At 44.5% G+C, this 25,545-nt stretch overlaps 1 protein-coding gene across 1 annotated transcript in view; it reads right to left on the reverse strand.

Moving 5' to 3' along the window:
* The window catches only part of tacc2 (transforming acidic coiled-coil containing protein 2), a 45,820-nt gene extending 25,291 nt beyond the window's left edge, over nt 1–20,529 (reverse strand). Inside the window, exons 1-6 of the mRNA XM_022744004.1 lie at nt 20,462–20,529; nt 20,275–20,371; nt 19,693–19,749; nt 16,735–16,982; nt 5,568–6,152; nt 919–1,212 (exon numbers count right to left, since the gene is read on the reverse strand). Of these exons, the coding sequence (XP_022599725.1) occupies nt 919–1,212; nt 5,568–6,152; nt 16,735–16,982; nt 19,693–19,749; nt 20,275–20,371; nt 20,462–20,529 (1,349 nt within the window). The remainder of the gene's footprint in view (nt 1–918; nt 1,213–5,567; nt 6,153–16,734; nt 16,983–19,692; nt 19,750–20,274; nt 20,372–20,461) is intronic.
* Nucleotides 20,530–25,545: the final 5,016 nt, after the last annotated feature.

A 25,545-nucleotide genomic window follows, 5' to 3' on the forward strand; every position in this document is an offset into this window, starting at 1 on the left:
TAAGTGCTCGACTTTATCCTCTAAAAGATCCACATAAACATTTGACCCTTATGCTTTTGCTATATCCACCATTAACAAGCCACAATTATACAGTATACACTTGAGTTTCCATGACCACTAAGTTCATACATTAGCAAATCCTGTTTCCTTTGAGTTCATGTGGTAGACACACATAGCAATGCTAATCTGTAATTTTGTGAGTGGGGTAATAGGAGGGGCTGCTGCAGAGACATTTGCTCTGGATTTCACTGTGGCAGTAAAGCTGTATGATGTACTGTCAGAATTATATTTCACAATTCCCTATTAGGAATAATTCAACAATATGCTTATTCACCACTCTCATGTCAAATATGAAGGGTGCAGGGTGAGGAGGTGCAGAGCCAGGCTAGCTGTTTTCCCTTGTTTCCAGTATTTATGCTAAGCTAAGCTAACCACCTGCCTGCCCCAACTATATATTTACAGTGCAGAAACGAGAGTGGTGACAATCTTCTCATGTAACTCTCAGCAAGAAAGAGAACGGGTTCATTTCCCAAGATATCAAACTATTCCTTTAAGTTAGAACAAAGAAACAGCATGGACGACTACATGTACAGTAGTAGTTCTGAGAATCAACATGTACAGGTTAGTTCAGTGTGCCAGATGTCAATTTAATGCTTTAATTGGACCTGAACTAGGGTTGAAAGGATAAAGACATGGCTACTTTTCGTCAAGGAGGCTAAAAGGACTAGTGTCAGCCCTGGATAAATCTACTGTACGGTCTTACAAATGAAGCAGAGACACACAACAACACAATCACAAACATGTACACACACATTCACATCACGTTTTTTAACATAACAAATGATGAGCACTTCACAGAGAAATGGGAAATGACATAACGAACAGACACAGACAGTCAGACAGAGTTCATGTTCATACCTTAAGGCAGGGTGACGGGGTGCAGAAGCAGGGCAGGGGTCCTCACAGTGGTTAGCAGGAGGTGCAGGAGGGGAGGTAGGGGCTGGAGGAGATGGAGGAAGGGGTGGGGATGCAGGTGGGGTTGGTAGAACTTCAGGTGCGTGCCTCTCCGGGGGTGTGGGAGGAGGAGTGGGGAACTCGACGCTCTCGTGGAGGTGAGGAATGGGGGCAGGCAGGAGGTGGTGTTCGGAAGTAGGAGGTAGGGGAGAGGCAGGGGGACGGTCACCTCTCTGTGCCTGCTCAGCGAGGAGGGGCCTGCAGGGGAGGGAACGCAGAACATCAACAGACAGACCGAAAACAAGGCAGCCAAGTACAGCGATTTGGAAAGCCCTCTGAGGGCACAATCCACTTCCCTCAATACAGATGAACCATGAAGGAAACTTACCTCAGATCAGAGAGGGATGGATCGCTCTGCTCTAAGCCTAAACCTAGCAGTGACTTGAAAAATAAAATGCTCACTTCAACCATCCTAAGAACACTTTGTCATTTAAATTACACAAAACTGAAAATGTCACTCCACTCTTCAGTCCCCTCACATGACAGTCCATGTTTCCCTGACTTGCTCTACTTGTCCTCTGCAGTGGAGTAGCCAGTCTGAGGCTGTCTGGCTCTGTCATCATTGGCCACCTGGTGGAGTGGATTTGGCCCCAATCCAGGCCAGTCTTATCAGGAGTGGTAGGCTCTCTAATCTGACAGGCAATGCGATGGACGCCCATGCAGCTGTTCCCCACTTGGGGCATGCCTCCTGTTTAGCTCTAAAAATACCCCAGCAGCCTCTTCTGCAGAACAGAGCTTCTACAATACCAGCGTCAATTAAAGCACGTTCATAGTAGTCAAGCATCAAGTCAACTGTCCGCTGAGCTGCACTTTCCAGACGTCTCTTCCAACTCATTTCAGACTGAAAGTCAGCTCTGTTATTCTCCACCGCTCTCTTTCCAGTAAAGTCAGAACTTAATAACCTTTAATGAGGGCGTGTGCTTTTCTTAGGGGCGTCACAAGTTCTAGTTTACATCTAACACGGGTCCGGTTCCTACCATTCCTTTATAAAAGCTACAGAATTGTTTCGATGCAGGGTGGGTGCATGAAGAAGAAACATCCCACAATAACATATGAATTTTTATTTGGTTTCCTTTACTCTCATTACAAATGAGTAAGTGAGTCAGTTAAACCAGCAGGCCGGAGCTATACACATGTCAGCATCTGTGGCAAAGTTGGCACATGCAGCCTAGAAATAGAAACAGCCAAGTCACAACATAGTCTGAGGAAACTGTCAGAAGACTGAGTGCTGCCTCCAAAGATGGACAAAAACAAGCTAAGAGGGAAGAGACAATTGGCAGGAAATAAGATTAGCCTAAACACTGGGGAAGTGTAGACTGTTTTCTAGTGTAGTGGCCTTTATTGTGGAATTAATGTCAGCTGACCCACTCAGGTTAACAGCTGGAGCTTTCCTGCCTGCCTCCAGATATGTTGTGTATGAACTAGCAGAGGCTTTATTACCATAACAGGACGAATGCAGCAAGTTGGAGTGAGCACGTGTGTTCATTTTCAGCAACACACCTCCTCATGTCAGTGTAGCTTTGCTTTTTATTTAACACCTGGAGGCTGTCCAGTTCAGTGTTTTACTGCTGGTAATTTGGCAGAGTTCAGGGCATTGCTGAAGGGAACCTCAGCAGCAGTTCTTGAGAGAGCGAATCCAGATTTTACAAGGCCAGTCAGAGATACAGAGTAGTCATTTTCTATCACAGTCCAGATAACAAACCTGATTCTCAAACCTCATCTTTCATGACTGAGTCTTAAGTAAACAAAAGTGACTTTGCCTGAACTGTAATCAAGCCATGCACACACACACACACTTAGTGTAATCTACAGGAAACAGCTGGATGCAAAAGACAGAAAGTCCAGGCAGGGTGTCAAATGATAAACAGAGAGCGGTAAATAAAAACCAGCTGAAGGTACTGAGGAAAGAGTTTTTTATAAATGCTGTAATGATGAGAGGATCATTTCTGTCTCTCAGCCAGCTGCACACTCATACTGTCCTGACACACAAGCTGCGAATGTGCTGCACATTCAAGAACATTGTTTGTATATATTACAAACACAGCCATCATAAATTACCCACTCATTTGTGTCTGCCACCACTGAGATCAAATCGTTATTTAAAGGCAGTGTTGTGTGGTTGAATAAATGACAGACATGAGATTATCCACTTCACTCGAGCCAGCAAAGGCATATGAGACTACAATCACCATGGCAACTAGTCTATTTACAGTACAATGTGGGCTATAGTACATCCTGCTTCACTTTTACTCTGAAAACATGCATGAGAAATATCCTACATACCAAGCTAAAGAGTCACAGTCATTCCCATAAAGCTTTAAGAGCTAAAATGGCTTCACACAAGATTTTTTAAATTAAAACTTGCCATGAAACATTTTCAAAAACATATTTTTCATGGCAAGTTCACGCTCATACGCTCTCATATAGCAAGTCAGTCAGGGGACCTTTACATTTCCTGCTAGGCCTCAAACCATTTATTAATTCACATCCTTATTTTTTAAAGTCTACCACGCCAACAACATTTTTGAAAAAACTATAGGACAATAGTTTAACTTTAGTTGTACAGCTGCTGAGAGTTTTTGTCAATCAGACAGAGGACGGCAGCTCAACATGCTCTAACCTGTTACATTTTTTTTTAAAGTACACTACTGATTTCGTAACTTTGCTCCTTATTTTCCACCTTCTGTCCCTTCGTCTGTCTGTCTGTCCCTCCCCTCTGCCCATCTGGTGAGGTCAGCACAGGCAGAGTGTAATAAGTACTAGTTACCTACGGACCATCTGCTGCATCCACCTGGAGGGACTTAAACACAAACACCTACTGTGGACACGCAGAAACAAAACAGTACAGCTCCTTCTTGCCAACTCACCCAGATTTCAGCCGTGGAGGAATCCATCACACAACTTCAGAGGTGACTACAATAAGTGATGGAAATGACTTCTGATGAGCGACTGCTGCAATCCAAAAACACCAGAGCCAATGACTGTACGTCCCGGTCCTTCTCTGTTACTGTTTCTGTCATACACACTCCACACACCGCAGCACATGCTCAAGTCTTTCTCTGAACTCTGGCTTTTGTTCCACTCTGTCTGGTCTGTGCAAATGACTTCAGTGGGGCTGAGTGCCTGCCCAAATTCCTCCCACTACAGGCTTCAGTTCACAAAGCCGCATAGACTGAGCCGGACTGACAGCTAGGACAGCCTCTGGGGGCGGGGAAAAAACCACATGTACACACACACAAACACACACACACACACACACACACACACACACACACACACACACACACACACACACACACACACACACAAACACACACACACATATACACACACACATCATTGACCATGCAGTCTACATTTCTGTCTCTGCCACACATATGCAAGTGTAACTTTATCTATTGATGAAACCTACAGTGGAAATAGCACCGTCACTCCTCCTCTCTCCCACTCTGAACAAACCTTTATGTCCCCAACAGCAGTGATGGGACAAGTGTTGTGACTGACAGGCAGCAAGTGCTACTCTGGCATGCGGGATGGCTCCTGGGCATGCGGCAAACGGCAGGAGAGAGTCTGGAGAGACTCGCGGTACTTTCACAACACATCCTTGGACACACAGTGAAACACTCCAGTGACATATGAAGCTAAAAGAATGACATACGTGGAAAAAGCTGTTAAAATGCTTAAACACTGAATGCCCACACGGATGTCGAACTGAACTGCACACTGCTTTACTATGTGTATTTAACTTAGTCGGGAGTTTTAACAACATAAAGGGTTCACTGCCATTACATCAACCGGTACAAATCTGTGAGACTCCTTCTCATTCGTCCGATGAGACACCGTTAAACCACTGTAGACAGCAACAACCTACCAGACGCCCTCGAGGTGTCTGAAAGGCAAACAAAGCCACCAAGGAGACTCTCTAAGTGCATGGAAATCCATTTTAAATGTGAGTCAGGCAGGGCAGTGTGTGAGTGGCTGAGCTGTAAAGCACATGCCACCACCCCACCCCCCCACTGCCCTGAGATTCCCCCAAATAAGTTAGCTGCAATAAAATGTCTCTGATGGATCACCGTAATGGAAATGTTATGATAGGTTTTAGGAAACTATCAGGTCTAAGAGGTCATATACAAATCATTCTGATGTCTGGTTTCCTGTTGGAAAACCAATCGGCCACGAAATTACCAGTCTCCCTGTAAACCTGTTGTTCTTAAGGGTAAAAGGCTATAATCCTTAGATTTTAGTGGATTCAGGATTAAAAAGACATGTTTTTTAATCCAGACTCTGGCTGAGTGCTGAGGGAGAACAGACCCTTGGCAGCAGCCTAATAGGGAAACTTTACTTCATCCACAAAGGTAAAGTAGGCTTTCACTGGAAACTGAAGATATCAAGTCACAACCTTGACCATAAGACAATAACAAATGATCCATCAGAGCGCTGAATGGAAGCTGGTCTTGTTTGTCTTGTTTGCTGTGGTAATTATTTCACAGATCAAAAAAAAAAACTCATTGCAATTGATTACATATGAATCCTATGATTTCACAGACACTCACCTGCTGTCCTGTAGCTCCTCAGCAGGATCCTGGACTAATTCTGTCACTGCGGTTTCTTCAGCTGGCTCTTTAAACAGCTCCTCAGGTGTGGTCTCTGCAGGTTTTTCCGGCAGCTCCTCACTGATCAGCTTCTTCGCTGGTTCTAGGGGCTCAGTTGTCACCTTTGTCGGTTCTGGTTCTTCATGTTTCGGCACTTCTGGGAGCTCTTCTGTGCTTTTTGCTGCATCTAGGAGCTCAGCTGGCTCCTCTACTATCTCTGGAGAAGTTACCGGCTCCCCTTTGGGTTCTGGGAGTTCTCCTGGAGACTCTTCCTCTTCCTTGGTTGGTTCTGAGAGCTCTTCCTTTGTGCTCTGTGTTGGTTCGGAAAGCTCTACCGCCTGCTGCTTTGGTTCTGGGAGGTCTGCTGACTTCTTTAAAGGTTCAGGAAGATCCACTGGCTTTTTCAGAAGATTTAGAGTTGGGATCTCTGTTGTCTTCTCTGCTACCTGCTCCACTGGTGGGATCTCCTCCTGTGTCAGAGGAGCAGCTATCTCCTCAGTCGGAGTATGAAACTCTAGCTGAGGAGACTCCAGAGAGGGGAAGGCTCTGGAAAAACAATACAGGAGAAGAGGGGGTTGTTGTTTAGTTTACAGCACATGCACAAGGAATGACTGACAAATGACAAATGTTTGTGTTGGTGTGGCTATGGCAGCTTGTGTCCCTCTACAAGAAGGTATGATTGTGTGTAGAAGTACTGTAGGTACTGTATGTGTGTGTGTGTGTGTGTGTGTGTGTGTGTGTGTGTGTGTGTGTGTGTGTGTGTGTGTGATTGTGGTGTGTGTGTGTGTTTGTGTTGTCGTTGCATTGTGTTGAGCTGTGTTTTTTGTGTAAGAAAAGGCTCATTCTTGCCCTGGAGAGCAGAGACGATGTCACAGCTGATGTCATCCTTTGAATATAAAGGGCTGCATTACTTCCATTAGACTTCAACAGGCACAGCCATGTGACCAGAGCTCGAGTTAATACAAAGTGCAGCTCTGTGTTTACCTCATTCATATTCATTGTCACACAGCTCTCTGTAATATCACTCCTAACAAGTCTTGAACACGGTGTTACTGGAAAGCTACGATGAAAATAAGCAGAAATCCATGAATACCAAACGACTGGTAAAGAGGCCGAACATTACAGATACACAACCCATTAGAATACTAATGAAAACGATGATATTCATCTACACTATTCATTATTCCTTAGTCGTGGTTCTGGCTGCTGTGGCTGGTGACATGAACCTAGAACAACAGAAGATTACACAAGAGACTCTCTCTATGTGACGTACTATGAGCAGATGATATGTGACAGCATGCTAACATGCTACTTTGTGAAACACATTAACAAGGAGGGGTGGCAGCCCATGATGACTCCACTGACCTTTTAGTCACGCATATGCAAGGCATTTATTTACCATTAACATAGTTTCATCACAGTGAAGTCTTGTGTCTCATGTGTTTGTGTGTGTGTGTGTGTGTGTGTGTGTGTGCATGTGTGTGTGTGTGCATGTACATATGTGTGTGTGTGCTCCTCTAATCTACAGTTCTTTAGGCATTTTGCTCACATGATAACTTCAAACACATGCTCTTGTGTTTACCTTAAGGTCTCCACTGCCTGCACTTGTTCACGCTGCGAATGGGACGCAGCTTCTTTTAGAGCTTTTATCCAGTTTGTATCTGGTTCTGGTTCTGTTAGTCCAGGAGCAGGACTCTCTGTGACGCAGGCAGGAGCTTCATCAAGTGGTTTCCCTTCACACTGGGAAGCAGCAACAATGGGGTTTACCACAATAACATCTAGGGGCTGTGACAACGACGCCTCATCATGTGGCTTCTCTAGCGATGCTGACTCTTCCGGGAACGTAGAGGAAACGACTGCTGGTACTGTGATAACATCAGGAGTTGTTCTATCTGTTACATCACTGTCATTGTCTGTTGCCTTGTACAGAGCAACTGCCGGCTCAGTGCTGCTGTGTGACACAACGCTTTCACTGTCTTTACCACTGAGAGTTTGATTTTCAACCCCCTGCTTTTCTGTTGCTTCACTGTTTATCGCTTTTATCTCACTTCGTCCCTTCCCCTGGCTGCTAGCTTTCTCTTGGTCTAAAGCTGCTTTATCTTCCCTTGTGATCTCCTCTACATCAGAGCCTTTTATGGCTGTATGAACTGCTGGGCCGCTTTGTGTGGCTGAGGTTTTATTGGGGATTTGTAGCTCAAGAGGCTCGCACACTGTATCCAGAATTTCACACTCCTCAGTTTCACTACTGTTGCTTTTCACAGCCATGGCAGCACTGAAATCCTTTTCCACAGTGTCTGCTTGCCCAATGGGATCTGGCAGAGCACTGATTCTTTCTGTATGGATTTCTTCAGCCTGGTTTGCACTTGGAACAACTTCTGTATGAATGTCATGACTATCTGTGCTGACCTTTGATGAAACAGAGATTTGGGAGGGTGAAGTCTCATGCTCCTGTGATGCCGACTCAACAGATGCAGCAGTGTTCACTGACGTCTCTTGCTGTCCACGCTGGTCTTGACGTGCAGCTGACAGATTGCTTTTTTGCTGACCTTTACCACCCAGATCACTCGCAAACTCAGTGCCTGGCATTAAATCTGCATCTGAACCGACAAACCCTAACCCGGGGCTTTTATTCTCATCCATCGCCTGTCCAGTCTCACCTACATGAGAGCTAGTTGTTACTATGTCAGCGGAGGCATTTTTCTCAGCAGCCTTTCCACTCTCATTTAAATCAGTGCCACAGTGAAATGGCACATAAACCCCGTCAGCCCCTTTCACAGCTCGTGCTCCCTCTCCCTCTCCTCTCTCCAGACCTATCACTCGTTCACTGCCTCCGCTGTCATCACATGTCAACTCATCCCTGCTTGCTGACTGACACAAACTCCCAATGGAGCCGTCTCCTTCCTCTGCTACCCCTTTTACCCCTGGAACCAGTGCTTTGGTCTTTTCTACCCCCTCTAGACAACCACCTGACAGTTCCTCTGTGGGATGTCTGGATCCCAGACGTTGCTGCTGTTGCTGCTGTTGCTGCTGTTGCTCCTGTTGCTGAGCAAAACAGTTTGGATCCAGTGTGGACAGCGATTGGCTGAGAGCTGCACTCAAATCTTGTGCCGTGTCGCTGTCAGAGCTGCGTTCCAATGTTGCTGTCGAAGTTTGGCTCAAACTCTGATTATAAACAGTCTGAGGTTCACTACCAGACTCTGTGCGTAGCATGTCCTCAGATGACCCTGCAGGTCTGTCGGGAGATAAGGAGGAAGTCTCTGTCTCACTTTTAGATGCAATCTCACTCTTCCTCTCTCCTTCCTCCTTTATATCCCTTGTTGGTGATTCACTCTTTTGTACTTTATGTTTGTGTGGTGGCTGCGATTGGTCTCCAATTTCCCCTACGGCCTCTTTATCTGGCCCATTACTCTGCTGTGGTGTTGTGCCTGTCTCTCCTTTCTGCAGCTTGCTGCTGATTGCTGTTTTCTTTTCATTATCCACTGTTGCCTCTCCACCTTGTTCCTTATCCTCTTCAAACTGCATGCAGGTCTCATCTCCTGTTTTGTGTTTCTCTGTCATATTGTCTTTTTTGATTTCATCATAAGCCTCATTGCTAGGCAGGTCAGAACTGACTGGGCAGCTAACATTTATGAGGCCATCCCTAATGGATGCTTCACAAATAACAGGTTTAATGGTAATAGAGTCTGGCTCTGTTTGAGATAGGGAAATTGCATCATCGGATTCATCCTTTGCCAGTGAACCCACCGCAGCAGGAGGCTGAATTGGAGGAGACAGATTTTCCTCTTCTAAAAATGTAATATTTTCATTCTTATTTGCAGATTTCTCCAGCTCAATGACAGACTCTTTAGCATAATTTCTTTCGTCCCGTTTTGGATCAGTCTTGTCTGCTTTAACGCTGACATCAATGTGCTCCAGATCCTGTGCTGAAAACACTTGAGTCATTTCCCTGCTCTTGTTGCCATCCAGCTCTCCGGAGCCTTTGGTGCCATCACTATCAGCACAGCGCTTATCTGTCTGCTCAGGAGGGGAGATATCAGAGTCAGTAATGAACTCCAAGTGACTCAACATTGGTCCAGGAGGCTGCAGTACAAAAGTAGGATTACTGGCAAATTGCTCGATAACAGGAATTGACTGGTCAGAGGCTGTCACTTCTGAAGTCACTGATTCATCCTCTGTCTGATCAGCAGAGTGAATTGTGGACCCAGGCTCTTCACTATCTTTCATGGGATCTGTGATAACTAATCCACAAGGAGGCGTTTGATCTGATTGGGTGGGAGGCTGATAACCGGGGTCACTAGGCTTTGTCTGAAGAGAGGCTGTATGGGTCAAGTTGACAGTTTCAGGTTTTGAACTGGGGTCAAGGTCAGCAGAGAGCTGCCCAACAGGCAACTCAGTGACATCACTTACAGGCTCGCAGGTAACATGATCAGCTGGAGGCACAGAGCATGAAGACAGAGGATGTTGGTTACCTTCTTTTTCTTCAGGAACAACACTTATTAAAGGTGACTCCTGAGGTTGGTCACACTTGACCGAGTCTGTAGACTCAGCATGGATCTTATTTAGTTCTTCCTCCTTTGCCAAATACACATTTATGGGAGCCTTATCTGTTTCTGCCTCTTCTTGCTTTATCACCTGCTCAACCTGTTCAACTGTGGCACGATCAGCCTCAGAAATGGCACTTCCTGATGTTTGTAAAAGGTCAAAAAATTCTTTGTTACCAGTCTCATTCTTCTCTGTGGGACAGGGAAGCTGGTTCGTGCAGGCCTCGCTCACCGGCTGTAAACCCACAGCGTTTGTCACCAACTTGTCGTTACCTGACTCGTCTATGGCAAAGTTCTTCTTGGTGTCCTTAGTCTCCAAACCTCCTTTATCCACCTGGACATCTTTCTGTGGCTTTGGAAAGTCAGCTGGGCTCTGTTTCGCTGGTTCATCCTTGGTAGAAGCTGCATTTGTGAGGATTTCTAGCTTCTTTGAGCCGAGGAAGTCCGGGAAGATGAAGCTGGCCTCAACAACAGGATGATGCAAACTCTCATGTACGATCAGCGGAGGCAAAGAGGCGCAGTCCATGGCCGATACTGACCTGTTCCTGAGATCCACAGAGGAACTGCCCTCTTGTTTCACAGTGTCTGCAAAGTGAACTCTGTTGCTGCCTCCACTGCTGGCACGTACATACACACCCACTCCAGACATAGTAGGGCTACCACTGTTGCTCTGGGCCTTAGCTTGGACTTGGATCTCAGCTGCACTTGCGGCTGTCCTGGCTTCTGTTGTGCTACTTTCAGGCTGGACCTGTTGATTGTTGCTCGCTTGTCGCTCGACTGGGATTTGTTGCAAAGTAGTCAAAGGCTGCGGTTTGATTAAAGACTGCAAGACTTGGCCGTAGTTTCTCTCCGTCTCTGTGATAGATGACTCCTCGCAAGCGTGTACCAGAGACAGTGCCTCCTCTGCAATCAAATTCTGTTTGAGATCAGCCCTTACCACTCCATTTGTATTGCTGGAGCTCTGCTCAGGGTGAGTGGGAAGAGGTGAAATTGCTGCGCCATGCTGCTCCTGGCAGGGGTGAGAGAGACAGTCCTGTTCAGTGCAGATGCTCTCAGTGATGGTAGCAGTCGGCTCACTCCAGCTCTGTGACTTCAGCTGTGACTCGGCAACATCGGTGGGCGGACACGTCTCAGTCTCAGCTGATGACACCCCGCTAACAGAGCCTTCTGGCTGGCTGAATGAACTGTGTTCTGTAGCCAGCCTTCCTTTCTCTCCCACCTCCTCTCCTCCTCCTCCTCCTCCTCCTCCTCCTCCCTCTCCGGCTCCCTCCAATCCCACAGCACTATGAGCCTGACAATCTGGACCAGCGAGTAGCCCAAGGGGAGAAGTATTGATGTAAGCTTCTAACCGGAGTGGTTCCTTTTCTCTGTCTCCCTCCTCAGCTGGTGAGATCTCTGCGTTTGTACTGTGAACGCTTGTTTCTCTCTGTCCCTTCATTTCAGTCTCAGCCGAGTTGTGTGGCATTTTGCTGCTGCAGCTTTTCTCAGACGCAGCCTGTCCCTCTTTGGCTGAGAATGCAAGTGAGCATTTTCCCTGTGAACAGATTAATGAGAGCTGAGGAGGGCTGTCCAGGAGTCCTTCTCTCCCTCCGTCTGCAGAGCCGAGGCACTTGTCTATTCCTCCCAATCCCTTCTCCCCTGCTGCTTCCTCGCTCTCTTCAGTTTCTACAGTAGCTACTCTCTTCAGTGAATCACACCTCACGCTTTCCCCCTCTCCGTTGCTTTCTATCACTTCTGGCATCGTGGGTGTTGTCAGTGGCAACACAGCAACCACCACTAAAGCCTCTTCAAGGGCACTCTCCACGCAACTCTCTCCCACACAAGTTTGGCTGTTGGTGAGTGGGCTCCGATTCTCCTGTGTGCGTATCTCTGCCTCTGTGGTAACTATAGCCTCCTGTGTTTGTGCATCTGATCTCTGATCACCACAAGCAAGTGGATTGATAACTGCAGTTTGGACATATGTCATGGGTGTATTTTGGTTATTGATGACGTCTCCGGTTGCATGTTGCTTCCGCTCATTCGTGCCACATGGGGCATCCGTATGGTTGTGGTTATCTGACTGATGAGCCCCCTGCGTAGGAGTCTGGCTGGACGTAGGTGAACAGGCAGAGGCAGTAAGATGATCCTGCCCGCTCTGAGAGGATGATACTGGGGGGCTAGAGCTGGGCTTTCCCGTGGGACTCAGCTGTCGCTTGTAATCGAACCCATTATCAGGCTGTTCCCCACAAATCACAGCGTGATTGTCTGCCTGTGACGCTGATTGTACATTTGCCTCTGAGTCTGCGTGAATGCCTGCATCTATGAGTGACTCAGCCTGTAAATCACTTTCAGACTGTGCCGCTGTCTTCGCTCTCTGTTCAGCCTCTGCCTTCTTCTCCATCTTTTTCTTTTTCCTTTGTTTCTTTTTTTCTTTCCTCTTTGCCTCTTTGTCTTGCCCGGCCTGTCTGTCACTTGCTGAATTTGTCTCTTTGTCTGTTTTTGACTGATTCTCCTCAGTGTGTTTGCCGGTTTCTGCCTGTGCTCCTGACTGCGGCTCTGATAATGCATCTATATCCTTTAACTGAACATTATTACACCCTGATACTTCATTAACTGAATCACCTTTCTTTTCAGTTTCAGCTATGCAAACATTAATACTGCACTCATCACTATAATTTTCTCTCTTTATGTCTGCCATCTCTGTTATTGCCTCTCCGCCTTTATCTCTAATAACTGTATTACAATCTAGTCTGCCATTTTCCCCAGAGGCTGCCTGAGATTCAACATGTTCCTCTCTTAGATTGTGTTTGTGTTTGGTGAACGCAGCATCTTTTGAGGTTTCTGTAGGTGAAACTGTCTTTGTGGCAGTTTCTAATTGTGTATGCGTGGGTGTTTCCTTCTGTTCATCTGTCTCTGTCCCTGGCTTCTTCTCTGGACATTCATCCGGACTCTGTGTTGCTTTAATTTCACTCTCTGTTGCTCCGGCACTATTTTCATTTCCCAGTATGTAATTCCTGAAGCTAAACACAACTGTATCCTTCTGACTGTTTGCTGCCTCACTCTTTCCGTGTGTACTCTTGTTTCCATGGCCCCCGTTGCTATGTCCTGGCTGGACTACGACTGGAGGCAGTGACAATGACTCACTGGGCTTGTTAACCATCACATCTCCAGTTTTCTTCCCTACATTATGAACCATGTCGTGTCTGTTGCTGTGGTTCTCTGTGGGAGTAAGAATCCCCAATGAGGCCATTTGCTCTTCACATTCCTGGAAGGCCTGTTGGAGCTCACGGTCTATGAGCCCGAGTGGGGTAGGCGTCAGGGGTCGGACACCCGGGTAAAGTGTGGCATCGGGCTGAGGTGAGGGCCGGGCATCTGTGAGAACTGGGTCAGTGTCATGAGGCCTGAGACGAGGGTAGGGTGACAGAGTTAAGGAGTTAGGCCTGGCAGGCAGACAGCTGGTCATTCCACGATGCCGCAGAGCGCTGCTATTGGCAGAGCAGAGGCCCATGCTCCACACACTGCAATCACACAACTGTACTCAGCATGCCTATTCTGAGAGGTGCACTCCCTTACAAGAAATAATACCAGCTGTTTCCAAGCATATGGTTGTTAATGAACATGCAAGCCTGTTCATACACAACAAAACACACGGTTTATTAAGGCATTAATCTACATATTATAGCACCTATGCAGCTTTCCAATGCATTGCAGTTTCAAGCTTTTATTGCAAACTCCTCAGCAACAAGGCTTGAAATATTATTTCCCCATTTTGATGTGACTGCCTGAATTTCTAATTTTACACTCAACCTCATATTTCAGTGTTTTGTATATATTTTTCACCATTATTCATCTTACGTTTAGTATCATAAAGGATCTGTGTCTTGTGTTTTTTTATGTTGCTTGTCTGTTTTTTTTTCCTATGCATCAATGAGGTGCAGCGCTCCTAAATTCATTGTATGCAGAGCTTACAATAACAATAAAGGCTTTCTAATTTAAATTTCTACCAAAAGCTAAACCATAAAAAGTAGTTTGATTAAAATTATTTGATTGATTAATGATGTATCTGAACAATGCTTTGTAGTATGTATGGACATAGTACACGCTATGAAGAGTCTTGACTGTGATTATGTATACAGTATATACAATACTGTCTCTTTCATCCTGATCACAGTAATGAATCCTCTTTTGGTTTTAATTCTACAATACAAATTTGATCTAAAGGATAGTGATTATTAAACTGTAACTGTGAATGCTAAATGAACTGCGTTGTTTAAATAATTACAGCCTTATTGTTTTTCCCAATATACAAATTCTGCCTCACAAATCAGACATCAAAGCAGTGACATCACCCTGCACGACACTCCCTGAAGTGCACAGTTAGCATCACAATGTTAGAGTGTTTGGAATAAATGCCTTTAACAATCAGGCTAGCTCTTCACGTTTCAGCTGAGTCACTGCTAAGCCATTAGCTTGCAGTACAGGAAACGGAGTGGGGTGATCTTAACCATTAAGTCCCATTAAGTGTATAGATCCATCATCATTATTTAGGTTTATAACCTACACTTCTACTCAAGTCACCAGCTGGTATCTGGAAACCACATCTCCTCATCTGTTTTTCTAATACATGCAGCAACCACTATGACAAAAGTCATGATTCATGTCCAGATGTAAATAAATAAATAATATCTCTTTACAAACATTGCTGCATGTGATTGGCTTATAAAGACCTTACATGACTGCTCCATAAAAGCTCTGTCATTTCCTTGTAAGTACAAACTCCATCTACAACATCTACACCTATCACCTCACCAACCTGCCACTCAAGCCTGTGCAGTGTTTAATTCACTTGGCACTCCCTATTGAAGGGTGGAGCAGCAAATAGATTTAACTGTTTGAAGCCAACAACTTTTGTTATGCAGCCAGCTGTTGCCTATCATATCTACCTGAGACAGTGTATGTGTGCAGTGAAAGTTTTCACAAGACTTGTTTTAAATTCATAGTTTTACACAACAAGCAATAATAATTATATGTCTGCACTGAGTCAGTATGTCAGAACAAATGAACCTCAGCACACGCACAAAGCAGAAGACAAAGCAACACTTGCATCAGAACATAGAGCAAATCTGCAGATAATTCACACAAGCATGAAACAAAACAAAAAGACCAAGCCAGGTGTGCTCAGACAGACAACACCCAAACTTCTCCAAATTCATCACACTCAAGGATAAGTTAGAAACACTCGATCATCCTGTCAGGTTTTTGTTCCACTCCATGCTCCCTGGTTTTAATCTTTATCGAGCAGTCTACTGCTGACCACATGCCCACACGCCCTGCTGTTCCCCCAGCCCCCACCATGCTCTGGGCCTGAGTCCGCGTGGTACCTTGTCTCTAGGACCACCAGTGGTCGACCGACTTCCATGTGATGCTGCAGGCCCGCCAGCAGGGGGTTCACCTGCTCACATTTCCTCTCACCTGAGCTAGTCTTAGCTCTGCACACATTCACACACAATGCAACAAATCAATATCAGATTCACTTTCACCTTGACTGAGTAACTGGTACAAATCTGTTCCCTTAAAGTCATAAATCAAACAAAATAAATACACAAGACATTATTTTACAGTAATGCAATACTGGTATGACATATATTGATGGATGGTGTGTCTAATTACTACAGTATAATTTTTACCTTGGAAAATAACCAACATGATAATATAAACATTAAGAATAATACAGTGCTTATTGTGATCAAATAAAGTTAGACTTCTGAATGCCAGTTGAAACTACAGCTACAATCACACTGTAATTATGCCTCTCACCCAATGCATGCTGGGATAGGCTCCAGTCCCACCATAATCTTCAAAGGGAATATAAATATTCATCTGCCTGATTGACAGATTTCTGACACATTGTAACTCAAAGGCCACAGTCAGTTTCAAATCTTGAGTATTTCTCCATAACATTAATATTTTCTACTAAATTAAATTAAATAAAAGTTCAAGCTCTGTGGATATTATTAAGAGTTTAGTACTCAAAAAATCAACAACTACGACAACTGTCATCACATTTTGATCTATATGTCGCTAAACTTATGTAATGTCACTTTTTTCCTGCTGAACCCTGCCCACTTTAAAACAGTCAGAAAATCAAGGACAAACAAATCAAACGTAGATATCCTTCATGAGACTGCAGGCTCGTGTTGAACCTCATTGCTCATAATAGGAAGCTGATTGAGAACATTTGTTTTCAAGGCCAAATTAGTCATGCTACACAGTGACAGCAAATTTATTGTGTATCTACCATAGAGAATCCAAGAACACACTGGTTTCTATCTCCCTTGTTTATATTTTTCTCAGGAAGTAGACAAGGAATGCAAACAACTGTAGCTGTTTAGATGATTCACACTTCCTCAGAACTCTAACAGTCACCAAAAGACAAATAGTAACTCATCTTTCCTCTATCTGTGATATCGAGTTGGTTTCATCTTGTCATTACCTGCACAATTGTGAATGCATGCGTATATGTGTGTGTGTGTGTGTGTGTGTGTGTGTGTGTGTGTGTGTGTGTGTGTGTGTGTGTGTGTGTGTGTGTGTGTAACCTCTAAACTTACCCTAGTGAGGACTCCCAGATGTTGAGCTCACTGCTGAAGTCTAGACTGGGCAGCAGGTCATGGGGAAACTCAAGCTCCTCCTTGTCCTCCTGGTCTCCAGCTGCACCTTTGCTCTCCTCCACTCCCGTGATGACTGGCACGTCTGGGAGCACCGGTTGTGACGACAGAGTCTGCTGGCTGGTCGAGGCGTCAGCTGTCAGCAGCGCTCTGTCGTCCCTCTGGGTCAAGCTCTCAGCGTGAGCTTCAGCCTGTGGGACAGTGAAACACAGTGAGCTACATGCCGGAGCCTCTGCTGTGCTGTGCATGGTAGAGTGTGTATTAAAAACAAGTGTGAACATGTTGCGGGCAAACACGGGAACACCGACAGATTTAAAGGTCAAAGCCAAAGATCATGAAAAAATAACTCCACCCATGTGTTCAACTATCAAGTCAAGTATTGTTTGTATCATAATGCATAGCTCATATAGACTGGAGTGTGCATCTTCCACTCAAACACCTTATCAATGTCTTTCAACTTGTTTTTCTTATGTTGTTATTGAAATTTAAAGGATTATTTCCAGCGTATAGAATTCATGCCAGGCTCGCTGCATGAGCCTGATCTCTGCAGCTTTGTTTGCACTCTACCCTTGAGAATCACATAACTACTATTCTGAAGGGAAAAAAACAGCTAATTAATTCAACCCTTTGGTGTTTTCCACCTGAAACTTTCACAAGGAAGACTGCGATCATGTTTCTTCTGAGGGTGTCAAAACATTTTTACCCAGCGAGCAAAAACAGCCATTACAGAAAAACCAGTCCTGCCAGACTGTGACAAGCATAATCAGACATGTGGTTTAATAATTGTCTAGAGTAGATCATTCTGATGGCATTTTAAGTCTTTTAATAATTTTCTTTATCTGGATTAAATAATTAACATGGCTCTTTATTTCAGTTGCTTTCATAAACAACCTGAAAAGAACAAACACAAAAGATGATTTCATCTATCTAGAAATCTCGTTTTTCTTTCTGTTTCACTGTCGAACAAACCAAAGCATCATCTTGCAGCAACACACAACATTCAACCGCGGACCCTCTATGTGATGGAATTTCTTCCACATACCTGTAGATCTGCCTCAGTTTACAGAGGAGGAAAGTTTCCCCTTATTTCACCCTCACTCACCCGCTCAGATACAAAACCTAGGTGTGTCCAGGTGCAGGGCAAAAACATCTGCACGTGCGAGGACACATGCAGACGTGCAGCCCTTTAACATTCATTACATCTGGAACATGTGTGTATGAGCTGCTTTGTCCTGAGAGAGCCTGCTTTTAGTGAATCGCGGTGTGTGAGCACAGAGGGATATAACACGGCTGTGTTGTCCATCAAGAGTCTGCTGAGATTCAGAATTGAATCTGTTCATTCATTATTTATGAGCCAGTAGTAGACAGCATGGCTGCGCACATACAGAGCTGACTATCATGACCAGTGGATATTAATATTAACTCAGATATCAAATATATGTATAATATATTAATATATATATATTAATATATTAGTTTTATATTTTAAGGTCATTATTCTTATATTAATGCAACAAAAATATTTTAAAGTCAAATTTGCATCACACTGATAAAATTAAAAAAACAATCAAATGTTGTAGCTACTCTTCCCTCATGGTGGAGTCACTACAAATAGTCCCCTCTTGCTCCAGTTTCACCTCAGTGATGTGGTTACAGGGTGCAGTTACTGAGTGCAGATTAACAGGTACAGCTCTGTGTGTGTGTGTGTGTGTGTGTGTGTGTGTGTGTGTGTGTGTGTGTGTGTGTGTGTGTGTGTGTGTGTGTGTGTGTGGGTGTGTGTGTGTGTGTGTGTGTGTATAACAGGGAGGCTCCAAGTCACTGGCCTCACCTGTGTCACCACTACAAAGAGCTTCCTTTGTGTGACACACTCAACACAGATGGAGGCTCCCTCTGATTTCTCACAAACATGAACATTTGCTCTCACGAGCACAAGACCAACAAACAGTTCACATCTTGACTGTGTGCTCGGCCTTCAAGACTGACTTTACAAAAAATGTTGGCCAATGATGTGCAGCCTCCCTCCTCACATCTGTAAAGCTCAAGCCACATGAAGTTATTTTTAAAGGCACTATTTTAGTGCTATTCTTCCTTTCAAAGGAAACCTGCCAACACATTTGGTTGCGGAAAAAAAAACATAAAACATTTAAGAACCACAGAGAGAAAGAAACAGAACCCAATAAAAAAAAACTTCTGCAGGTAAGAGTGTCACTCTGATGTCTGTGATCTACCTACTGTTTATTTTCTCTATTAATGTTACACAATCAGATAAAAAAAATCCCTCCACACCTCAGCAGTCATGCATGCAGCGATGACCGCCGTTGTATCATACGAAGGCTGTATGTAGACGTGATCTAGGTTTCCTGTTTCCTGCCTGAACTCTCACATTGTCAGAGAGGAAAGAATAAATATATTATGCAGACAGCTAACAGACTAAATTCTACACTGCACAATGAGGAGCAACAACAGTAAGCAAAGCATGGCCCAAGTTCACAGCCAACACTCATTCACCACATTATTGGCCCTTTAAAAGGTCATTAGCAGGGTCATTGTAAAAACCATGTGGAGGTGGAAAAGCTCAGGCTTCCTCTCAGTTATTCTGACCCTCACACAGAAAGCAATGTCTGTTATTAATTAACCCGCAAGAACAAAACAGAAAGCAAACTGAGGTTGCCTGGAAACTGTCAGTGAGTAATACTTACTGTTAATTGAACGTGTCAGTATCACTGTGCTAACAAAGCTCTAATGCTTTACACATGACCGTTGTAAACAGAGAGAGGACGGTGCTAAGCAGGAGCAGGCCCTCACATACACACAAACATTAAACACTCTCTCTACCCTGTGTAAAATAATACACATCTCTACCCTACAAGTTCCGTCCCACCATCTCTTTGCTGCACTTACCCGGCAGTGTGCTCCACTGTGCTGAAGGTGACTCCACAGTGCACTGCAGCTCCTCTGCTACCCTCCTACCTTGCTCAGTGTACGGGTAGCCTCTGTGTTTTGAAGGGGGCAGACGACGACACAAACATGCTGCAACACATGCTGCTGACACTCCTCGTCCTCTCCTGTACTGACTCAGCTAAGTTCCTCCTCCTCCTCCTCCTCCTCCTCTCCACAGTCCTGTACTGTCCTCTGCTGCTGCCGCTCCCCTGTTAAATTTCCATGAACCTCCTGTTTTTTGCAGTGTGTGTGTGTGTGTGTGTGTGTGTGTGTAGAGTCAAGAAACACTACACTACCACGCACTAACAAACACAGTGTGCTGCTGAGACTGACTGACTTGACTGGGCTGGCCACAGGGAAGTGCTGACAATTCTCCTCCCCCTCTCCTGTAAACTCTTTCCACTCAGCTCTCTCCCTATCCCCTCCTCCTCCTCCTCTATCTCCCTTCCCTCTTTTCTTTCTTCAGCCCTTCCCTATCCACCTCTGCTCCAGCCTCCTCCCCCCTTCCCTTGCTGCTGTGCCTTCTGGCCTGGTTGCACTCACTGACTGACAGTGCCTCTGCAGGTGAATGCTGGGAATTAGGCCAAGGGTCGGACCTGCAGTGACCCCCTCAGAGAGGATCAGATTACACTCCAGGAAGCTTTGGTTACAGGCACACATGGGCACATGCACACAGAGATACACAACATCCTCCTGCAAGATTGAAGCACCTTCCTCATCTGACTCTGACCTCTGTTGCTGAGGTGTGACATCATTACTGTCTTCATCAGCAGGGGAGACCGGGGATGGTAATAACATTTTTGACATTTCTGTTTGTATCTTTGAGCTTTTTTAAGCCAGTGTGTTCAAAATGTAATTTAAACTAGTTACGTGTGCTATTAAATGGTGTAGGTGTTATCTCTGCAACACAAACAGAAAATGCATGGTTTAGTCTCAAACACAAGGAGTCAAATGTTGCAGTTCACCGCACACTCCAGGTTAGCTTTAACATATCCTGGGCTGAAATGTAACATTATAATAAACACTGGTGTGACATGCAACATTATGATTTAGGATTATGACCTAATATTGAAAGCTTTATATTCATCACTTATTTGACTTATCATTGTGTGTGAGCCAAGTACGTTAGCTACTGTCAGTCATAGTAGTGATAAGACATTTGAACTTAATAATAAAGCTGAACAAAATGTGCAAATGTGCACCAGCTTCAACAATTGCAAATTTGTGTGTGTGTGTGTGTGTGTGTGTGTGTGTGTATTGTTGTTACAACTAAACAGACTCGTGTAGCCACGACCTAGCTTACCTTACAGCTTACAGCTAAAACATTAGCACTGGCAACTAGCATGAAAGATATCTACATAGACGCACAATAAACATTGTTTAAGTTTGAGGAGTTTAACGACAAAGCAGGCAGTGCTGTTACAAAAATAAATATAAAATATGAAGTAAAAAATAAAAATAAAGAACTGTCTTACCTCAAAATTAGTTTTTTCCTTCTAAAATTGTCTGTCTGCCACAGGGTGCTATACTTCCTCACATGTAGAATAAGGTCTAAATTGAGTATCTTTAGAGTGAATCAGGTGATTCATAACTTGGTCCTAAGTGGAGAAATTGGAGATGTTACAACTGAGCAATGATACAACCATCCCAGCTCTACCCTACACATGGACATGACAGCTCCACCACTCACCATTTAAACTACCAGCTTTACTCTTTACTGGCTCTAAGTCAAGAAACTCAAGCATACATGTTCATCTGTGGCTGATTTTCACACGATATTAAACTATCCACTTTATTAGCATTATCTTCTATGGATTTTTTTTTTTAAATCATGATGATGTCAAATAGAATACAAATAAACCACATCTAACTGCTCACCTGTACAGCCAAACAAATGTGTTTCCTGAAGGGATAATGATAAACGTGGAGGGGAAATTTGTCCATTTTGACTGTATAACGCTTTGCCCCTCAGCCACACTGCACAAGTTTAAAGACGAATTTTCTGATTCAAAATACCAACAGCAAGCAGGGAGGAAATTTCGGTATTTTCATAATTTCTATGAAAAGCTTTCACACTCACACACATAAGCACACACACAGATATTTTACCTGTAAGGAGTCATTTTGATTTCCCTGTGGTGGAAATAGAACAACATTTTCAGGAGCGCCCTCTTCTGGCTGCGATGGGGAGTGACAGAGTTCAACAACAGATCTTTATAGGGTAAATACCTCTTGTACATGAAGTATATACCTGCAGTGGTATGCACTAATGAACTGAAAACAAATCACCATTGTATTTTGAGGCAAAAGCAACAATGTTAAACCTCACACTGCAAACATGCCTTATGAGTTCTAGTGTGCATGGTCTGTGGAGTGTATAGCTCATGAGACATATGTTTATGTTAATCGTATTAAAATAATCCTGAATTCCACTGCTGCAGTCACATGTGGACTGTTTTCTATAGAAGTCTTTTTTTTAAAGAAAAAAAAAAAATTCTTCAAACAAGTTAATTGCAACAATAGCTGTACATGCAAACTGGAGGCGTACAGAATGACCATCCAACCATCATAGGAATGATGGATTTTATAAGATGCAACAAATCAAGTTTAGGAGTATCAGAGTGTGGAGCCGTAAACATAGATCGTGGCACAGTCATGGCATAAACATGTAATGCTGAACTCTGGTCTACACAGATTAACCATAAAAAAGAACAAAGCATGTTATCTGAATGCTTATTAGACAAGCCTCAATTAAGCATAGGAATGTACACAAAGTCTGCAGCTCCCATGTGTTTTACTGAAGCCAGCAGTTTGTAATCATGCGAGTAAGTGTTAGTTTTGTTAGTCGTCCGTGCATGAAAGAGTTCAAGGGATGTAGAGCGTAGCAGCACAGGGGGGGCCGCAAGTAGCAGTCCCAGCAAACCAGTGCCAGCAAGCTTGGCCTTACCAACGCGTCAGTCGTGCTGTTCTCGTTCCCCATGGCTCAGACACCTGCAGGGCCACAACTGCCCAAAGAAACAGCCCCTCACATCAGCTGGCTGAAAGACACCAGCACAGAAGGACCATCAGCATTCAGCCATCCCCGGGTTTAACAAAAGAGAGACCGAGAGAGAGAGAGGGGCAGAGTGAATAGGGGAGCCGTGGTCCCTCAGTAGTCACAGACTCATGCTCCACAGGATTACAGGTCTTTGGTATGAGGTTGAACTAGCAGGGAGAGAGAATGGTAAGTGTGCGTGTTGTTGTGGAGATTAGGGACCTGTGAGGCAAGACCCCCTCCTCCCCCCCAAGACCAAAGTGCAGGCTGTACCTCTCCTGATTGGGGCTTAAAAGCAGGAAAAACAGCATCTTCAGAATAACTAATATGTGATTATAAAAGTGGATTCTGCAGTTTACTTTAATGGTACATTAAACAAATTCAACTTCTGCTGCAATACATACATAACCATGACCACCCCCGACCCTCCCTCTGGTCTGAATGGCCCAGAATAAGAAGATCTACACCTGCAGTCTGCCACTTTGTGCTTGTGCATGTGATGTGACTGCAGCATACTGACACAGTGACTGAGGCTGGGTAATCCCGTAACATAATCCTCGTGGGGTAAATGACAGATTGTGGTATCTTTTGGCTTCCAGCAGTGTTCAGTCTGTTATTGAACACGAGGAAGGGTCAGGGGAAAATAAAATTAATCCAATTTGTCATCTCTATATATATTTTAGAAAGAAGTTGAAGAACAGCACAGCAGCTTTTATGACCCTACCACTGACAGCCTGCTTTCTAACTCTCACATGAACTTTCTTGAATGCAGTGCAGCTGAGCAGTAAACATACAGCGCCATAGAGAGGCTGTGTGTGCATTCCTCATATGACTGTAGGGACTGTGTTTAGTCAGAAAGCACTGACCTGAATATGTGAGACTTTATAAATAGAGATCTAGCCGGTCCACTGCTGTTAGACTTTATTCCAGTGTTGTGCACAATTTGTCATTCAAACTTCATATCAAATGTAGAGGCTGTATATTCCATTTATGAAGCACTAAATATTTTTTTCTTTTTTCTTTTTTGACTCTTGAATTATCTTTAGATTGTGAGGAACGGCCGGGTCATTAGAAAACAAATATCTGTTTTTCCTCTTATATTCTGTAGTGTGTCGGCTCATCTCCCGTGCCTGCCTGCTTGCTATTTGTGTGAATGGGGTGTAATTTCAGCCTGCACACTGTGGACGAGTGTGCACTTTAACTGGCAGCAGTCAACGCACTGGGGCAAATCATATGATTAGACTGTTGCCAGGTCTCTTCTCACCTCATCATCAGCCCGTCCATCACTCAACATGATCCATCTTTTAAGCCCTTGGGGTTTGGATGAGCACTGTGTGTCTTTGCTTGGACACCTACAGGATGAGGTTACTGTTTCCTGGCCGGGATCTGACCCCTGCACTGGCATGAGAACCCAGCAGGAACACAACCTCCAAACTAAAACGAATGCTGCATTTTTAATGTAAATTTTAATAGCATTAATATAGTTATAATATAGATTATATAATTCAGCAGGGTAGGAGAGCAAGGAAAACAGGTGAACATACTGTGCAGTGGATGAATCCCCCTGGCCGAGGTAACCATAGTAAATACATTCAAATCGTCACACTACATTGAAACAAAATGTTAACAAAAGCGAAACACAGTCAGACAAATTTCAATACAAGCTTTAACAGTCACCACAATTTAACCTTTTACCCTCCATTTTCATAAATTGACTCTCCTCCATCTGAAGGGCGACTACAAACCAAACAAATAATCCAAAATCTGTGCTGCAGCTCATGAACTACTCACCACTGCAAACAAGAGACTTTTCCACACACAGTGTCTGCCTCAAGCTTTTGACAAACCCCCTCCAATCTGTTTACTGTCGGACCCAAGGCCAATGTTTGTTTCTGTCCTCTCTCTTCTGAGGAGCCCCGGTCTCTCTGTAGCTATTTTTGCGTTGCACGTTGGGTGGGAGGAGAGGACGGCGGGTGGACACCGGACAGGAACAGAAGTGGGGGACAAGACCGAGGGGAGGGGTGGAGACTGAACTGGAGCTGGGGAAGCCATGTCTGTTTCAGGGTGGTACCGTAGTGTGTGTGTGTGTGTGTGTGTGTGTGTGTGTGTGTGTGTTTGGGGGGTGGGGGGGTGTTTCACCTGCTCTGACAGGCCCGCCAATCAGCTGGAGGGGGCAGTAGTTCGAAGGCAACACTGTAAACAAACAGGCACGCTGCATGGACAGGAGGACCAGGTGTCAGGCCTCCTAGCTCCTGGAAAAGGCTGCACACGCTGTTCTAATATTCATCCCACCTGTAGCTTTGCTTTACATCTCTCCAGACCTTTCACATGCATTCATCATCTCATCTTCATCATGGGGGAAGTCTCCCTCCTCCCTTTTTCTCCGTAGATTTGGCAGAAACACACTCGCACTCTCACCACACACCTGCTGTAACAATAGAAAAACAAAGCAGCCACACAAACAGGAACACAATCTGCAGATGTATTTTGGATCCTCTATTATCTGCCATCATCACAGGCCACCTTCAGCTGAGTGCCCAGTCTGAGGAGAGAGCTGGCTTATCATCCCTATAAATAACACTGATCTGATCAGCTCTGTTTCTGACACACATCACAGCACACTCTCAGCAGAAACATCCCTCCTCCTTCCTCAGCTGCCACTCAGGGCTTTTGTCTAAATGAATCTAATACATGTGCATTTTCCATTCTCTTCAGGATTTGTCAACGTGGCTTCCATCTTCCTCCACTGCAATCAGTGTCACCCTCTCACCCCTTTATAC

This window comes from Seriola dumerili, unplaced genomic scaffold (genome assembly GCF_002260705.1).
Source record: "Seriola dumerili isolate Sdu_G_001 unplaced genomic scaffold, Sdu_1.0 BDQW01000073.1, whole genome shotgun sequence".
NCBI classification, from domain to species: Eukaryota; Metazoa; Chordata; class Actinopteri; order Carangiformes; family Carangidae; genus Seriola; species Seriola dumerili.